The sequence below is a fragment of the Papio anubis genome, chromosome 4, assembly GCF_008728515.1.
Source record: "Papio anubis isolate 15944 chromosome 4, Panubis1.0, whole genome shotgun sequence".
Taxonomy (NCBI): domain Eukaryota; kingdom Metazoa; phylum Chordata; class Mammalia; order Primates; family Cercopithecidae; genus Papio; species Papio anubis.
In genome coordinates, this window is record NC_044979.1 from 19,453,996 (window position 1) to 19,472,156 (window position 18,161).

An 18,161-nucleotide genomic window follows, 5' to 3' on the forward strand; every position below is an offset into this window, starting at 1 on the left:
CACCATTGCACCTCTGGCCTGGGCAACAGTGCGAGACTCTGTTTCGGAAAAAAAAAAAGTGAAGGCCAGGTACAGTGGCTCACACCTATAACGCCAGCACATGGGGAGGCTGAGGCGGGGAGGATCACTTGCGGCCAGGAGTTTAAGACCACCCTGGCCAACATAGCGAGACCTCATCTCCAACTTAAAAAAAAAAAGTGTAAGGGATACAATAGCTAAATGTAGTGTTGTACTTAGTTTGAATCCTAATTCTAGTAAACCATTTTGGAGACAATTGGAAAAATGTGAATAAAGACTAGGTATTAGATGATATGAAGAAATTTTTTTTTTTTTTTTTTAGACGGAGTCTCGCTCTGCCGCCCAGGCTGGAGTGCAGTGGCCGGATCTCAGCTCACTGCAAGCTCCGCCTCCCGGGTTCACGCCATTCTCCTGCCTCAGCCTCCCGAGTAGCTGGGACTACAGGCGCCCGCCACTGCGCCCGGCTAGTTTTTTGTATTTTTTAGTAGAGACGGGGTTTCACCGTGTTAGCCAGGATGGTCTCGATCTCCTGACCTTGTGATCCGCCCGTCTCGGCCTCCCAAAGTGCTGGGATTACAGGCTTGAGCCACCGCGCCCGGCCGATATGAAGAAATTATTTTGCTAGATACAAAGATTTCTTTTTTTTTTTGCAGCCTGGGCAACATGGCTCTACCAAAAAAAGTAACAAAAATTAGCCAGGTGTGGTGGCACATGTCCATAGTCCCAGCTACTCCGGAGGTAGAGGTGGCAGGATCGTTTGGGCCTGGGAGGCGGAAGTTTCAGTGACCCAAGATTATGTAACTGCACTCCAGCCTGGGCAACAGAACGAGACCCTGTCTCAAAAACAAAACAAAACAAAACAAAACAAATTTTTTTGATGATACAAATAACGTGTTGATTCTAGAAAAATCAGAAAATACAGAATACAGAAAGAAGAATATACAATACCCAGTTCCATCATTTGAAGATAATCATTGTTCTTATATTTAGGAGTGTTTCCTTCTAGTTATATATTTATAAACTTAGTTTTGTTTTACCTCAGTTGCACAGGATTGGGTTGGTCATACTCTCTGGCTCAAGATGACACTCTCTCACCAGTGGCCCTCTTTTATTTAACTATTTATAGTTTTTTTTTTTATTGTATGTTTATTTATAGTTTATTAAGGAATAAACCCCTGTGGCTCATCATCTACATGAAAACTAGAATCTGATAATAATCTAATATGGTATGATGAATCCTGATGATTATCTATGTGGCCTCCTCTCCATCTCAGCCGCTCCTCCCCAACTTGGTAACCACCATGCTGACTAGAGTTCATCATTCCCCTGCTTTCCTTCTGAGTGTATATGTTAGCTGTCTTTAACTTATAAAAGGTTACTGCTCTAAGAAATATATTGTTGCAAGAAACTGTAGTTCATTTATTCTATATAATATTCCTTTGTGGCTTTACTACAATTTATTTATCCATTCTCCTGTGAACGGATATTTGGGTTGTTTCTAGGTTTTCCTGGGAACAGTTCTGACAGGTAGTTAAATTTCATACTTCAAATTTCATCTTAAGATACACTACTTCCATGCCACATGCCACCTTTTCTTTTTATTTCCATAGGTTTTTGAGGAACAGGTGGTGTTTAGTTACATGAGTAAGTTCTTTAGTTGTGATTTGTGAGATTTTGGTGCACCCATCTCCTGAACAGTATATACTCAATTTGTGGTCTTTTATCCCTCACCCCCTTCCCACCCTTTCCCCCTGAGTCCCCAAGGTCTATTGTGTCATTCTTATGCCTTTTGCATCCTCATAGCTTAGCCCCCACTTATGAGTGAGAACATATGATATTTGGTTTTCCATTCCTGAATTACTTCACTTAGAATAATCATCTCCAATCCCATCCAGGTTGCTCCAAATGCCATTAATTAATTCCTTTTCATGGCAAAGTAGTATTCTATGATACCACAGTTTCTTTATCCGCCTGTTGATTGATGGGCATTTGGGTTGGTTCCACATTTTTGCAATTATGATTTGTGCTGCTATAAACATGCGTGTGCAAGTATCTTTTTCATACAATGACTTCTTTTCCTCTGGGTAGATACCCAGTAGTGGGATTGCTGGATCAAATGGTAGTTGTACTTTTAGTTCTTTAAGGGATCTCCACGGTTTTCCATAGTGGTTGGACTAGTTTACATTCTCACTAGCAGTGTAGAAGTGTTCCCTTTTTACTGCATCCACACTAACATCTATTATTTTTTGATTTTTAAATTATGGCCATTCTTGCAGGAGTGAGGTGGCATCACATTGTGGTTTTGGTTTGCATTTCCTTGATCATTAGTGATATTGAGCATTTTTTCATGTTTGTTGGCGGTTTGTATATCTTATTTTGAGAATTGTCTATTTATGTCCTTAGCCTAGGGTTTTCCTTTTTTTTTTTTTTTTGAGATGGAGATTTGCTCTTTTGCCCAGGCTACAGTGCAATGGTGCGATCTCGGCTCACTGCAACCTCTACCTCCTGGGTTCAAGTGATTCTTGTGCCTCAGCCTCCCGAGTAGCTGAGATTATAGGTGCCTGCCATCACGCCTGGCTAATTTCTGTATTTTTTAGTAGAGACAGAGTTTCACCATGTTGGGCAGGCTGGTCTCGAACTACTGACCTCATGATCCGCCTGCCTCCACCTCCCAAAGTGCTGGGATTATAGGCGTGAGCCACCATGACCGGCCATCTCCTTCCTCCTTCACCACAACCACCAAATCAGCCCCTAGGTGTATTTGGTATTCAGATTTCATTTAAAGAAAAAGTTTTGATGGCAACAAATGTGCAAACTTCTCTACACACTCCACACTCAACTGATGACATTCATTTTGTTGTGTGCTGTCTTATATTCTTCTCATACTCCTTAAGCTCCATGTTAAGGTAGTTTACAGGCACGTCACTAAGTCCCTCGCTCTGCTGCTCTGAGACCATCTTAATAGCCAGGAGTACTGTTTGAACATTATCATAAAGTACATACTGTAACCTTGAACCCTTGGTCTCAAGTGATCCTCCCTTCTCAGCCTCCCAAGTAGCTGGATGACAGGAATGTGCCACTACAGCTGGCTAATTAAAAAAAAATTTTTTTTTTTTTGTAGAGACAGGGTTTTGGTATGTTGCTCAGGCTGGTCTCAAACTCCTGGCATCAAGTGATCCTCCCACCTCAGCCTCCCAAAGTGTTGGGATTATAAGCATAAGCCACCGTGCCAGCCTAGAATTTTATAGGATGAAGAAAAGAGAGACAAGATGACTATTCATCTAAGAGAGAGATGTTCTTAATACAGGAACTAATCACTATTTCATTTTTGCCATTAGAAAGAAGATATAACTATTGTGATATCATGCCTGTTTGCTAGCACCTTTCTGAAAGTGCACTAAGCCATAGAGGAGGAAAGCAGTCCTGTGGCTTCCATCTACTTGGATGCATGTGATGTGTGTGGCACACGTGGCAGAGCCGTGGGCATCTTGCTAGCTGTTGAGCTTTGGGATCCATTCTGATTGCTTCTCCCAAATGAGGCAGGAAACATCTCATTCACATGGATACAAACATTCCATTGCCTTCTTTTATTGCTTAGTACTTTATTTCCACTGATGACATCAATCACATTATTGTGTTTAGTTATGTATACTTCTGTTAGAGTTCCTTAAGAGCCAGGCCTGTGCATTATGTATCTTTGCATCCTAAGTACCTGGCATATGCTTAGCACACAATAACATAATAATTAGACGGGAACTGAATATATGAGGTTAGACCTCAGAAGTCACTTGCTCTACCAGTTACTGTATGTTTAATTATTCAGTCAACAAGTATTTGAGCGCTTTCTATATGTGATGTCCTACACTATGCACTGGTGATATAACTTCTGAATGGGTTATAATTCAGCATGAATGGGCTGTAATTCAGCAAAAAGCCAAGCCTAGTATGATTCAGCAAGAACCACCAGCCTCTTAGTGGAAAGGGTTTCTTGGGGAATATGTACTTTCCTCTCTTTTAAAGAGTAACTTACGGGGTCCAAAACTTTATTTCTCTCCTTTCATTCTAGGGCTAGGAAAAAAAGGATAGAAGGCACATGACGTACTTAGGTCCCACCCTCATCACACTCAACAGAATATCATACTAAGAACCAAATAATAAACTTTAATTTGAATAATACAGTAGAATATAATAATTATTTTGAGGTACAAAAATAATTATAAAATATTTTTCCCATTTGCAAGTAATGTAGGCTATAGACTATAAATAGTACACTGATGCTAGAAACTGTACATATTTCACTACATGCCTAAGTCTGGGTCTTCCTCTCTCCTCTATCATCACATGTAAGAAAACCAGCTGTGCAATACTACTTTGCAATCTTGAAACTCTGTTAAGACATTTCAGAAGTAGCTATCTTTAATAACAGAATGAGATGGTACCTTTCTTTATGTATGTTTTTTGAAGATGAAAAACATAGATGAAAAAGTTTACAAAACTCAGATTTCTGCCATTTTTGGAATATCTGCTTTTTTTCCCCCCCAAAAAACAGGAAAATGTCAGAGAGAATCTAGAGTGTTGAATTCAACAAAAGCTCATTTGAAAGTAAACCTCCATCAGTGGAAAAGCTTTTTGACTACAGGCAATTTGAAAATAATAGCAATTCACTGGAAGACAAATTTCACTGTGAAAACCTGCTGACGAGTTCTGCCTGTCTTTTTCTATTACTGTGTTTCCTAATATTTTAAGTGAGGTAAGAATTATAAGAATGATTCTAAAAATTATAGCAGGTTCTACCTAGATGGGACCGCATCTAGTTCCTAAGATGCCGAGAGCCATTTATTATTTAAAAAGTAAGAACAACATGAGGAAACAGAAGCTTTGGCATATGAAAAAAGATGTAGCTTTGCTTCCTAGAATTCAGTTATTTAGGCCAGTTTATTTTGATTTGTGCTCTGAGCTGATTATATATGAGTCTAAGATAAAAGACAGAAAAACTGGCCATCTTCCCGAGTAGAGGTGAAATAACCCCTTGTGACAGTCCTGAAGGTGAAGGCGATCTTCAGTCATTGATCTCTTCTTGGCTGCTTTCACTCCTGCCATTTTCTCACCTCCTTTCTATACAACTCCTTCATCCACAAGTGGAGTGCTGGGATAAGTGGAACAGCTAATACAGTACCTATGGGGATTTTCCTGACTTCAGTGCTTGAGGAATTCTTTCTTTCTGTTCTCTTCCCATCTATTCTCTTCTAAGTAGGGACGGCTCTGCATTTTCTAGACCTGTAACACTAGGTACCTTAAACTAATAGGAAAAAACTATATGGTGTAAAAACAAAGATAGTATAAAACGTAGAAAGATGTGGGTCTGTTTTCTGGAAATAGGTTGTGAGCTTAAGAATGCTCAGTTTGGCCGGGCGCGGTGGCTCAAGCCTGTAATCCCAGCACTTTGGGAGGCCGAGACGGGCGGATCACGAGGTCAGGAGATCGAGACCATCCTGGCTAACACGGTGAAACCCCGTCTCTACTAAAAACTACAAAAAACTAGCCGGACGAGGTGGCGGGCGCCTGTAGTCCCAGCTACTCGGGAGGCTGAGGCAGGAGAATGGCGTGAACCCGGGAGGCGGGGCTTGCAGTGAGCTGAGATCTGGCCACTGCACTCCAGCCTGGGCGACAGAGCGAGACTCTGTCTCAAAAAAAAAAAAAAAAAAAAAAGAATGCTCAGTTATATAGTAGGTTTATGTTATAAGAGCTCAGAAACATGGGCTGGAATACAACTTACGACAGAGAGCCTAGCCATTAGGAGGTTCCCTCAGAGGACTTTACACAATTCATGTTTTATTATTGTTACATTAATAAGTGCCCATAATGCATATAAATAATCACTGTAGCCCTACTTTCAAAACTGATGTTTGTTCAGAAAGATACATTAACAAAAACCTAACCTGCTTTGTTACCTAAAATATTATGGTACCAAAATATAATGGACTAGTGAGATTCATAAACATTGTTTCTTGAATACCTTTAGAAGTACTGCAATTTTTTTCATAGTACTCACCTTTTAAAACACTGCAGTACTCATCTTACTGCACTGTAACATGTCATTATTATCAACAATTTAATTACTGAAAGAGTAATCCCACAAATCTATCCTATTAATGACTGGACAGTTTGATAAAGGAACTTACTGCTATTCTTAGAATCACATAGCTAGTTATTCTCCCAAGATTCAGAGGTGCAGTTATAAAACCCCTTATGGAATTCCCCAATAAAATGGGATAATGTACAGAGATCCCTTAAAGTTAAATGATAGAATGATGCTGATTCTTGAACATCAAAGATGTTTGTTATTGCAGCCAGGGGACAATGCCATAAAACACTAACAAAAAAAAGTTATACTGTTTTCCTTAAAGTCAGTAAATTATATAAAAGTACTCTGAGCATTTTTGGAAGAAAGGCACCAGATAAGTCCAAAGTCTTATTGCTAGTAGGATCATACAGGGTCACAGACTATGGCACTCTGTTCAGCCAGGAAACTAGGTCTCAGCAAGTCAGTCTCTGACCTTGAGGCTTAAAGAGCAAGGATGGAAAATGTCAATAAAACAGAGCCCTGTATCACAGATTAAACTGGAGTGAAAATGATTTCCAGTTTTATGCCAAAGTAGAAGCTGGTTCCTAGGATGTTGGAGCTATTTTAGATGGGCACTCTGTTTTCTTTGGCCCATTTCTTCATGATCCGGATCATGTATTCTACTTGGGTGTTACCTGTGCTTCTCAGTAAATGGAGCACTTCTCGAAGGGTCTCTCTGAGGAGAAGATTTGAAAAGACAAAATGTTTCAATGAAGAATGAAAATTAAAAAACAAAATAAACTCTGAACTGTCCTTCATACTGTATGTCTTGTGGGGCATTTTTGGTAATAGACTCTTCCACTGTGTATTTATAAAGCAATTACAAACTTACTAGCCTTATGTTTTCACGGTGGCATAGTAAAATGGAAATTATGTGAAATCTTTCTTACCAATCCAAGTATTCTTTGTTTATCCATACTACCTATATACATACTGATAATCTTTTTGTCCTTTCTGAGATGATCTAAATATTCCAATTTCTATTCTTATTCTGCATGACTAGAAAGGGTATATCCAGAAGTTGGGGTTCAAGTTCTAGCTCTAACAGCAGCAAGTCACTTAGTTTGTCTAACTTGTGGATTTCTCCCTTGTTTAAGGTGGTAACCACCATCAACTAGGCATCACTGTCAAATTTATAAAATTTTACAAAGCCAAAGGAATAAGGGATTTTTTTCAAGAAAAATAATACATGAATAAATATGGAAGAGAGGAACATTAAGGACTAAGCCTAGCATTTATGTCTGAAGTAATTTAAATTTAATTAAAATTAAAACATTTTAAGTAATGCATGCTAAAACTTCCCTATTGCCCTAGCAAATCTATAGGCGACTGCCTATGATCCTATTTGCTTAAGAGTCTTCTCATATTTTCTATTTCTTTTTCCCCACAAACAACCTCTTTCACCTAACCAAATGCTTTTAAACTTTTACTTAGAACTAGAAGTACTATAAGGTAGGAAGTAATGTTCGATAGATTATTTTCTTACAAAATTATCATATTTCCTATTCATATATGTATCAGTAACAAATACATTCCATGAAGTTATTTTTAGAAAATGGATTCAAGTTGGTTTTAATGTTTGTTTCAAATGAAACTATATGCTGGGCATGGTGGCTCATGCCTGTAAGCCCAGAACTTTGGGAGGCTGAGGTGGAAGGATCACCTGAGGTCAGGAGTTTCAGACCAGCCTGGCCAACATGGTGAAACCCTGTCCCTACTAAAAATACAAAAATTAGCCAGGTGTGGTGGCACATGCCTGTAATCCCAGCTACTCGGGAGACTGAGGCAGGAGAATCACTTGAACCCAGGAGGCGGTGGTTGCAGTGAGCTGAGATCACGCCATTGCACTCCAGCCTGGGCAACAGAGCAAGACTCTATCTCAAAAAAAAAAAAAAAAGAAGAAGAAGAAAGTATAAACCACTTATTTTATGTAAACTAATGTCTCAGTATTTCCTAGAATATGAGAAGGTGAAAGAAAACAAAAGAGTTATCAACCACATCTACTCCATTCCTAATTCTTTGAGACCTAAAGGACACAAGAAAAACCCAATAGGCAAAAAAACAAAAAACAAACAAAAAACCCAAAAGAGTAGAAGAGTTAAATAAAAACACTTTGTTTATAAAAATGGCTATTCATTTGGAACCAAATATACATCCTGCTCTTATATTTGGAGACTGTTAGTGTACTCAATGTATATATGACTTAGAATGATCTGATCCTATTATATATGATTTAGAATTATCTGATTCTACAAAATGAAAGATTTCTGGAGGAAAATGGTCAGACAGAAATATTTAACATCAACCTTTTTTTCATCATTCTAAAACATCATTAAAATTGTGTGTTTTCAGAAGATATCATCCAAGAGAACAATTATTTTCCTGCACAAACAAGCAAATGATTAGAGGTAGTATTTCTTGCCTGTTTACTTACTTGGGTTCTCTCCCAGCTACGATCATCTGGAAAATGCCCACACAGGCACCCCTTTTGCCTTCCCAATATTCAGGGTTGGGATCCAGCCTCTCAAGGACATCAAAAGCTTTGGCAGAATAGTAAAACTGGCCCATCTGAGTAAGAGAAAGTATGTGGTAATACTTGCAGTAAAAAGATTGCACAGAAAGAACCTGAACATAAAGATAACATGAAACGGAACTGTATGAAGTAAGTGCATGGGTACTGACAACATTTTCAGTTAGCAAGTTATAAAAACTTCAATTCCTAATTAAAACAATAAGAAGGAAAAATACAATTTGGGTACATAGGTTCAGTTTAAACCACCTTATGTTCACTCAGTTTTCAACAGTATAACATTTTTTCTACATAGAGTCAAGTTATGCTACAATCAGCACTTTTGCCATTTCCTCTAATTGTATTCTAATCTTGAGGATAAGCTCTGATGATTGTGATTTGAACTGAGTATTTTTCAAGCCTCTTTAATACATTCTTTTCAGATGACTACTATCATTCATTTTATGCTAATTTGATTATGTTCAACTCGAGAACAGTCTTTCCCTAGTCTTGTTCCTAAATTCTCAGAATGCTTAGATGTATACTGACTACTATTCTAAACACTAAATCTTTCAAATGTTTAATGCATTTTGACAGACATTTTTCCCAAATGTACTACACATATCCTTGGCCTCATAGAACATGTTGAATGCCATTAAATTTTGCTTAGATTAGTTTTCTTTTATTTAAAAAAAAAATTTTAATTCATTATTTTTTTAGAGATAGGATCTGGCTCTATTGCCCAGGCTGGAGTGCAGTGGTACCATCATGGCTCACTGCGACCTCAAATTCCTGGGCTCAAGAGATCCTCCTGCATTAGCGTTCCAAGTAGCTGAGACTACAGGTGCACATCACCATGCCCAGTTAATTTTTAATTTTTTTCAAGACAGGCTCTCACTATGTTGCCCAGGTGGGTCTCAAACTCCTGGCCTCAAGTGATCCTCCCAGTTTGGTTTCCCAAAGTGCAGAGATTACAGGCTTGAGCCACCGCGCCTGGCCAGATGAGTTTTCTTACTTGGCAATCATAAATGCATACTGTTACCAATTTCACCTAAGGCTTCAAATTGCTGGGCAACTCTCTTTATGGTTTATAACTTCTTTATTTCTGACAGATGTGTTTCTAAATCTTTGACAGTTTCCTTAAGACAGCCTTCTTAGCTTAGTCTTATTCTGTACTTCATAGGGAAAACACAACTTTCCTCTCTTCAATTCAAATTATATTTACACCTTCATTCATCCTTTCCTCCTTTCTGCCTAATCTCACGTGAAGCTTTTTTTTATTATGTTCAAGGTTTGTCCTTCTATTTATGTACTTTTTTAAAAAAAAGTCTTTATTGTGAAATAACACACATATAGGATGGTATATGAAACATTCATGTACAGCTTACTAATCATAATGTGAAAATACTGTAAACACTACCCAGGTCAAGACACTGAGAGCAACACAAAAGCTCTCTGTGTGTCACTTCCAGACCATAACTCCCTCATTCCATACCCAGAGATAACTACTCTTCTGACTTTTATGGTTATCAGTTCTTTGACTTTATGTTCTCTCTTATGTACACACATCTTTAAACAATATAATTGAGTTCTGCTTCTCAGAACTTTATATGAACGAATACTGTAAATATTCTGTCTTGTACCTATGATTCAACATTATAAGACTCATCTATATTGCTGTATATAGCTGTAGTTGATTCATTTAAAAAAATTTTTTATTTGGAAATATTAATAATTATAGATCCATGGACAAAGATAAGACAGAGGTCACGTGTACCTTTCACCTAGTTTCCTCCAAATGTTACAGCTTACATAAGGATCGTAAAATATCACAATATAAAAATCAGGAAATTGACACTGGTACCGTGTATGTTGATGATGGTCCTGTTATTTCATCCTGTGTGTAGATTCATGTAACCACAACCATGCAACTATCAAGATATCGAATTACTGTTTTGTTTTTGGACACAAGGTCTTGCTTTATCATCCAGGATGGAGTGCAGTAAAGCAATCACAGCTCACTGCAACCTTGAACTTCTGGGCTCAAGTGATTCTCCTGCCTCAGCCTCTTGAGGTAGCCACCATGACCAGCTATTTAAAAAAAATGTTTTATAGGACAATGTCTCACTATGTTGCCCATGCTGGCCTTGAACTCCTGGCCTCAAGCAATCCTCCTGCCTTGGCCTCCCAAAGTGCTGGGATTACAGGCATAAGCCACCATACCTGGCCAAGATGCAGAACTATTATATCACCACAAAGATTTCCCTTGTTACTCTTCTACAGTCATATGCACAGCCCTCCCTGCTCACCATCCCTAACATTGAACAACCACTAATTTGTTCTCTATCTCAATAATTTTGTCATTTCTTTTCTTTTTCTTTTTTTTTTTTTTAAGATGGAGTTGCGCTCTTGTTGCCCAGGCTGGAGTGCAATGGCACAATCTCGGCTCACCGCAACCTCTGCCTCCCGGGTTCAAGCAATTCTCCTGCCTCAGCCTCCCGAGTAGCTAGGATTACAGGCATATGCCACCATGCCTGGCTAATTTTGTATTTTTAATAGAGACGGGGTTTCTCCATGTTGGTCAGGCTGGTCTCAAACTCCCAACCTCAGGTGATCCACCCACTTCGGCCTCCCAAAGTGCTGGGATTACAGGCTGAGCCACTGCGCCCGGCCAATTTTGTCATTTCAAGAATGTTACATATATGAAAGCTAACAGTATGGGAACCTTTGAAACTGGCTTTTTTCCTTCAGTATAATGTCCTTGTTATTCCCTGTTAATTCAAGTTACTGTGTGTTCCAATAGCTTGCTCCTGTTATGGTCACTCTGCAAATTCAAGAGGGACTCCCAACCAAAGTTTGGTTTGGATGGTGAAACTGAGGACACCACACACACACAGCAAGAGGATATGAAACATTTTCTTACACAGTTGAAGTCTAGGGAGAGTAGAACGGCCCTATTAAGCAGATCTGAAAAGGCCTGAGAGAGCACAGAAAGAAGACTGGCCTTTGTGTTTACTGTGGTTAGGAGGTGGGGCCGTGGTGAAGGTTCCTGTGCATGGGCAAGGACTTGTGTGGTTTAAATCACCCTATGGTGCCAAAGGAGGGAGCACGTAGGTTTTCTTATCATTTTGCCCAGATGTGGGGCACAAGGGGAAGAGTTAGGGGTGAGGCTTAAAAGCTGTCGGCAGTCAAACATCCAGAAATGGAGTCAGACTTCTCATTATAGTTCCTTTTTATTACTGAGTAGTATTCCAGGCCAAACCAGTCTGTTTAACTATTCACCTACTGAAAGACTTTGACTGGCTCCAGTTTTAGGCTATTACAAATAAAGCTGCTATTAACATTTAAATATTAAAATTTGTGTTACTAACATTTATATATTTCTGTGGATATAGGTTTTCATTTACCTGGGATAAATACACAGGAATGCAATTGCTAGGTCATATGGTAAGTATGTTTATTAAGGAAACTGCCAAACTACTTCACAGTGGGTTTTTTTTTTTGATCCTTTTAATTTTGACCTATCTATATCAATATATTTAAAGTGAATTTCTTGTTGAGAACACATAATTGGGTTATGTTTTTTAATCCACTCTCTCAATAGATGTCTTTTAATTGGTATCCTTAGACCATCTACATTTAATTATTAACATGTTAGGGCTTAATTCTGCCATTTCCCCCCTTATTCTCTTTGTCTTTCTTTGGCAAGGACATCACACATATGCTGGATAAAGACATGACTGTGTGATCCCCACAGAAGGAAGATAAGAAAAACCTGTATTTGACTTCTCTAGCCTTCACCTACACCTATCTTTTTCCTGCTGTTCCTGTAGTGTAATAAATTTTAGCCATGAGTATAGCTTTATATTGAGTCATATGAGTCCTTCTAGTAAATCACCAAACTAGTGGGTGGTCATGCGACCACTGAGACACTAGGTAATGCCAACTTGTTTTTCAAGCAGTTATCTTCCTTTGATGTTAACCCTATTCCCCTCTCATCTCCTCTAGGGCCTAACTCCATCAAAAATGCCCCATCCTCCTGAATTTTTAATCTGCCTGTTCAATGGCTCATTTTCTTCTGCCTACAGATATACTCCCCTATCCCCACTCTAAAAGAACTCTCCACCCCATCCCCCCCAATCCCAAACTCTGATTTTCCATTTAAGTTAGCACTACATTTTTCCTCATCATCAATATCAGATTTTTTAAGACTCTGGTCTACATGACACTCGCTGCATCTGCTTTGTAATCTGACTCTATTCTCTACCTGTTACTGTCTTCTCAGTCCTCATGCATTTCTATCCAGTTGCAGATTTGACAGTCTCCTGCCTTGGCTTTTGATTAAATAGGAGCAAGGAAAAGTAATGAAAAGCATTTTTTTTTTTTTTTTTTTGCCTATCCTCATTGTTTTCCTTCTCTTGTGGTTCATCCTCTCTTTCATTTACTCTTGTTTCCCTTTCTAGACCTTAAACACTGGTGTTCCGCAAGGTTCCTCACCCCATTTACTGGTTAATCTTATTCTCTCTCATACTCTGCTATTGCTGCTGCTGCTGCTGCTACTACTACTACCACTGCTGCAACCATTGTGATTACCACCACTAACTACTGTTAACTTCTAAATCTACATTGTTAACTACTAAATCTACATTGCTAATCCAGACGAATACCAAAGCTCCAAGGACAGCCTGTTAATTTCCTACTTCTATTATCTCTGCTGGGAGCCTCAAAGACACTTCGGATTTAATATATCTAAAACTGAAATAATTTCCTGTCTTCTAATGTTTTCCTTCCCTCTGCCTCCCCTAATTTATTTAAGGGCATTGCCACCCACCAAGTCATGTTAAACTATTGTTTAAGTTTCCTATGTCTTAAAATCTTTTCCACTGATAGTGATTCACTTCTTTTTTTGGTAATGATTCACTTTGAAATGAGCTTTTGTTGATTAATTTAATACAAGATTCTCTTTACCTGACACTTACCTGTATTTTTGACATTTTTGGAACAGGTATTCCAAAAATAGGAACTTCTAGAATTTGAGGCTGATTTTTAAAAAATATTAATCTATAGGCTAGGTCCCAAAACCACTACCTCCTCCTATCCTTTCCAACTCCCCCCCACACCCCCCCCCACACACCAACATATACACAAAACAGCCATTCCTTTACTAAATCTGACTAATTTTTTGTTCTCTTTTTCTGGTTCCTTTGTCTTTCCTGTCTGCCATTTGTACCTCAAAGTTTGGTTTGCATCTCTTCTCACTTTACATTTTACTTGGGTAATCTCACTGTTTTTCAGGGCTTCAGTTAATCCAGTCATGCACTTCACAACAGTATTTTGATCAATGATGGGCAGCATATATGACTGTGGTTCCATATTATATTTTTACTGTGCCTTTTCTATGTTTAGATATGTTTCAATACACAAATATTAGCCATTGTGTTATAATTACCTATGGTATTCAGTACACGAACATGCTGTACACGTTTGTAGCCTAGGGAGCAATAGGCTATATCATATGGCCTAAGTGTATAGTGGGCTATACCATCTAGGTTTGTGTAAGTACACTCTGATGTTTGTACAATGATAAAATCACCCAATGACACATTTCTCAGAACTTATCCCCATCATTAAGCAATACAGGACTGTACTTAAATGTTGATGACTCCCAATCTATATCTCTAAATGTCAGAAGACATCTTTCTTGAGCTTCAGTAGCAAATTTCCAACTACCAGATGATTATCTGTACATCAACACTACCTAAAGATTCATACCCTTTAGAAATCTAAAACTTCCTCTCTAATCATTTCATATACACGTAAATCTCTGAAATACTGCCTATCTCTGAGTTCAGTTCATTCATAAAAAGAATGGCTTCTCTTATAACACTATGTGAATCCTCTCGCTACTAGCCATTTAGTCTGTAGGACATTTTCCCCTAATATTTAGCCAATGCAGCAATGTGATACTAATCTTCAATGTCCCCTTTAGTCTCAGTCAGACTCACCTTGTAGCAGTCATTAGCAATGAGCTGTAAGAGACTGAAGGACTCGCCAGAGGTTTCCATCTTAAGATAAAGTTCCCAGGCTAGTCTTGGTTTCTTATTCATAATATCTGCAAAAGGAATCAAAGATTTGTAAACAAATGAGTCATTTTTACATGTACAAAAAATAATTTCTGCACCTTATTATTCTATGGATTTGGTTCCATATTCCAAATAAAGTAGTGGAAAACTTTCATGGAAAGCTTGCAATGTTGGTATTCAGCTGGCTCCCTGCCAGAATTCTACCATACTTAAAATATTTAAGTTAGGAGTCACATAATTATGTCTTTCAGATCGGATTGACTTCTGGTAGTTCCTACTTTGCTCATATGCTTAAAAGAGGATAACTATCATTCATTCAATCCTACTCATAGTTTCAATCTTACTTAGAAGATATGATTGCTAAATTTTCCTCTGACTACAAAAACTCAGTGAACATTTTACTTAATTTTGTTTTTTTATTGAGACAGAGTCTTGCTCTGTCACCCAGGCTGGAGTGCAGTGGTGTGATCTTGGCTCACTGCAACCTCTGCCTCCCAGGTTAAGTGATTCTCGTGCCTCAGCCTCCCCAGTAGCTGGGATTACAGGTGTGTGCCACCATACCCAGTTAATTTCAGTACTTTTAGTAGAGCTGAGGTTTTGCCATGTTGGCCAGGCTGGTCTTGAACTCCTGACCTCAAGTGATTTCGCCTGCCTCACGCTCCCAAAGTGCTGGGATTACAGGTGTGAGCAACTGTGCCTGGCAAACATTTTAAATCTTGAGTTTTAAAAAGGAGCAAGAAAAGATAGTGAGTGAGAGAGAGAAAGAGACAGAAAGTAAAGTTCTATATCAAAAAATTACGTTTTTGACATTTTGCCACTTTTCAGACTTGACCCATAGTGAAAAGTTAAAATTAGTGTAACAACATCATTTCACAAACAACACAATAAGCTGAGACTCTGGAAACTGTAATGAGACTTTAGAAAGAACTTGACATTTTTCAGGCTATAAGTACTAGGTCAATGCTATATGGTAGAACTAATCACAGGGTAAACTTGCATGACACATTTACATGGCAACACTTACTGAGTTGCATTAACAACCCTTAATTTCAGTGTTTACTCATTCTCAGAACAAAATGCAAAATCAAATTAGAAAACATTCCATGCCATTTCCGAACAGATTATGTAACCAAAACGAAAAAGAGGATTCTTCTTGTAACATTTAAAAGAAGACTCACAGCACCGAGCTAACCAGCTGAGGTAAATGTAATCATTTTTCATCTTCTCACTTTGGATCAAGAGGAACGCCTGCAAGAAGAGGAAAGAAAGGGAATACAGATGAGGATGGTTTTGCAACAAAAATACCCATTATTGGCTTGCCTTAGATTGATAATCACTGTAGCATTATAGATGACCAAATTCTAGGCAGGCTGCTAAGAAAAGTAAGGGACAAAATTGTGGTGATTTTAAAATATTGGCCGGGTGCGGTGGCTCACGCCTGTAATCCCAGCACTTTGGGAGGCCAAGGTGGGCAGATCACGAGGTCAGGAGATCAAGACCATCCTGGCTAACATAGTGAAACCCCGTCTCTACTAAAAACACAAAAAATTAGCCGGGTGTGGTGGTGGGCGCCTGTAGTCCCAGCTACTTGGGAGGCTGAGGCAGGAGAATGGCATGAACCCGGGAGGTGGAGCTTGGAGTGAGCCAAGATCACGCCACTGCATTCCATCCTGGGCGACAGAGCAAGATTCTATCTCAAAAAAAAAAATAAAAATAAATAAAAATAAAAATATTACACCAGAAATTTATACTACAAGCTGACAAAAGTTGGTAAAGATATAGAGGTTTCAAACAGAATAATTAACAACTGTATGATACATATTCTTTTTAAGCATATATGACCATGCTACACACAGGTCAGTAAGGCAAACCTCAACAAATGGCACATGCCACCATACTCAGCTATTTAAAAAAATTTTTTGTAGAGATGGTGTCTCACTATATTGCCTAGGCTGGTCTCGAACTCCTGGGCTCAAGTGATCTTCCCACTTTTCAGCCTTCTGAAATGTTGGGATTATAGTTGTGAACCAGCTCGCCCAGCCCAGACCACATTCTATGACCACAAAAATACAATTAAGTTAGAAATCAAATAAGTAAAGAAACATATTGATAGTCATCAAGCTGTATACTTATGATTTGTATACTTTTCTGTACATATGTTATATTTCTATAAAATTTGCTAAAAAGGGAAAATTTTAATATGGTTATAAAATCTATGTCTATTCACATTGTACCTTTTTTTTTTTTTTTTTTTAAGAGACAGGGTCTCACTATGTTGCCCAGGCTGGAATGCAGTGGCTATTCACAGGCATGATCATAGTGCACTGCAGCTTAAAACTTCCAGGCTCAAGCCACTGTCCTGCCTCAGCCTCCCAAGCAGCTGGGAATACAGGTGTGTGTCTCTGCACCTTCTCCACAGTGTACTTTTTAATGCATCCTAAGAACAGAGGAATCTTTAATAATCCTTAACCCTTGACCATTTTATTCCAGTGAGAAAAAGATAAGGATGTCTTTAGACAGAATCATTCAAATGCTTTCAAAAGCAGGTACCCACCTCTTCACCCTCACTGGTATTGCCTGTTGCAGCTTTGGCTTGGGCATAATTAAAGTTAAAGATGTCATCATTATAGAAGTAACTCTGAAAAACATCGCAAGAACAGGTCACATTGAGAATGAACATACAAAATATAAAACCATCAGTTATACCAGATAAACACAAAACTAACCTTAAGGATTAGTTGATGCCACTAATGCCACCATAGAAAATGGGCCATCTCTAAGGATATCTTATCTTCTCTGATACATTCTACAGTATTTTGTATATAAAATCTTGTAGATAATTCTATACTGACCTTAAATGAGTTGAGGTAAATCAAGACATCATCAAATTGCTTAAGCAGGAAGAAACAGGAAGCCATGCACTGCCTCCCTGGTATTGTATCTGAAACAGAGGGGGAAAAAAACCCACATATATTCATGAAACTAAAATCCTCTTTAGCTGAAGTTTGAGTTATTTAATAATTTAGAGACAGGAGGCCGGGCGCGGTGGCTCAAGCCTGTAATCCCAGCACTTTGGGAGGCCGAGACGGGCGGATCACGAGGTCAGGAGATCGAGACCATCCTGGCTAACCCGGTGAAACCCCGTCTCTACTAAAAAAATACAAAAAACTAGCCGGGCGAGATGGCGGGCGCCTGTAGTCCCAGCTACTCGGGAGGCTGAGGCAGGAGAATGGCGTGAACCCAGGAGGCAGAGCTTGCAGTGAGCTGAGATCCGGCCACTGCACTCCAGCCTGGGCGACAGAGCCAGACTCTGTCTCAAAAAAAAAAAAAAAAAAAAATTTAGAGACAGGAAAATATTCCAAAATATCTTTCTAGATTCTGAAATTATACATTTTGTTCAGTGGACAAAACCCCAATATAATGGAGG

The 18,161-nt window shown here is 38.7% G+C and overlaps 1 protein-coding gene across 3 annotated transcripts in view; it reads right to left on the reverse strand.

Annotated features, from left to right (window-relative positions):
- Positions 1-5,830: 5,830 nt before the first annotated feature.
- Positions 5,831-18,161, reverse strand: part of TTC26 (tetratricopeptide repeat domain 26) — a 65,681-nt gene continuing 53,350 nt past the window's right edge. For all 3 annotated transcript variants that reach the window (XM_021936318.2, XM_021936316.2, XM_021936317.2), the window contains 6 exons: positions 17,587-17,675; positions 17,289-17,372; positions 15,913-15,982; positions 14,657-14,763; positions 8,577-8,710; positions 5,831-6,818 (listed from right to left, as the gene is read on the reverse strand). In XM_021936318.2, coding sequence (XP_021792010.1) covers positions 6,707-6,818; positions 8,577-8,710; positions 14,657-14,763; positions 15,913-15,982; positions 17,289-17,372; positions 17,587-17,675 — 596 coding nt within the window. In that variant the 3' untranslated portion in view covers positions 5,831-6,706. The remainder of the gene's footprint in view (positions 6,819-8,576; positions 8,711-14,656; positions 14,764-15,912; positions 15,983-17,288; positions 17,373-17,586; positions 17,676-18,161) is intronic.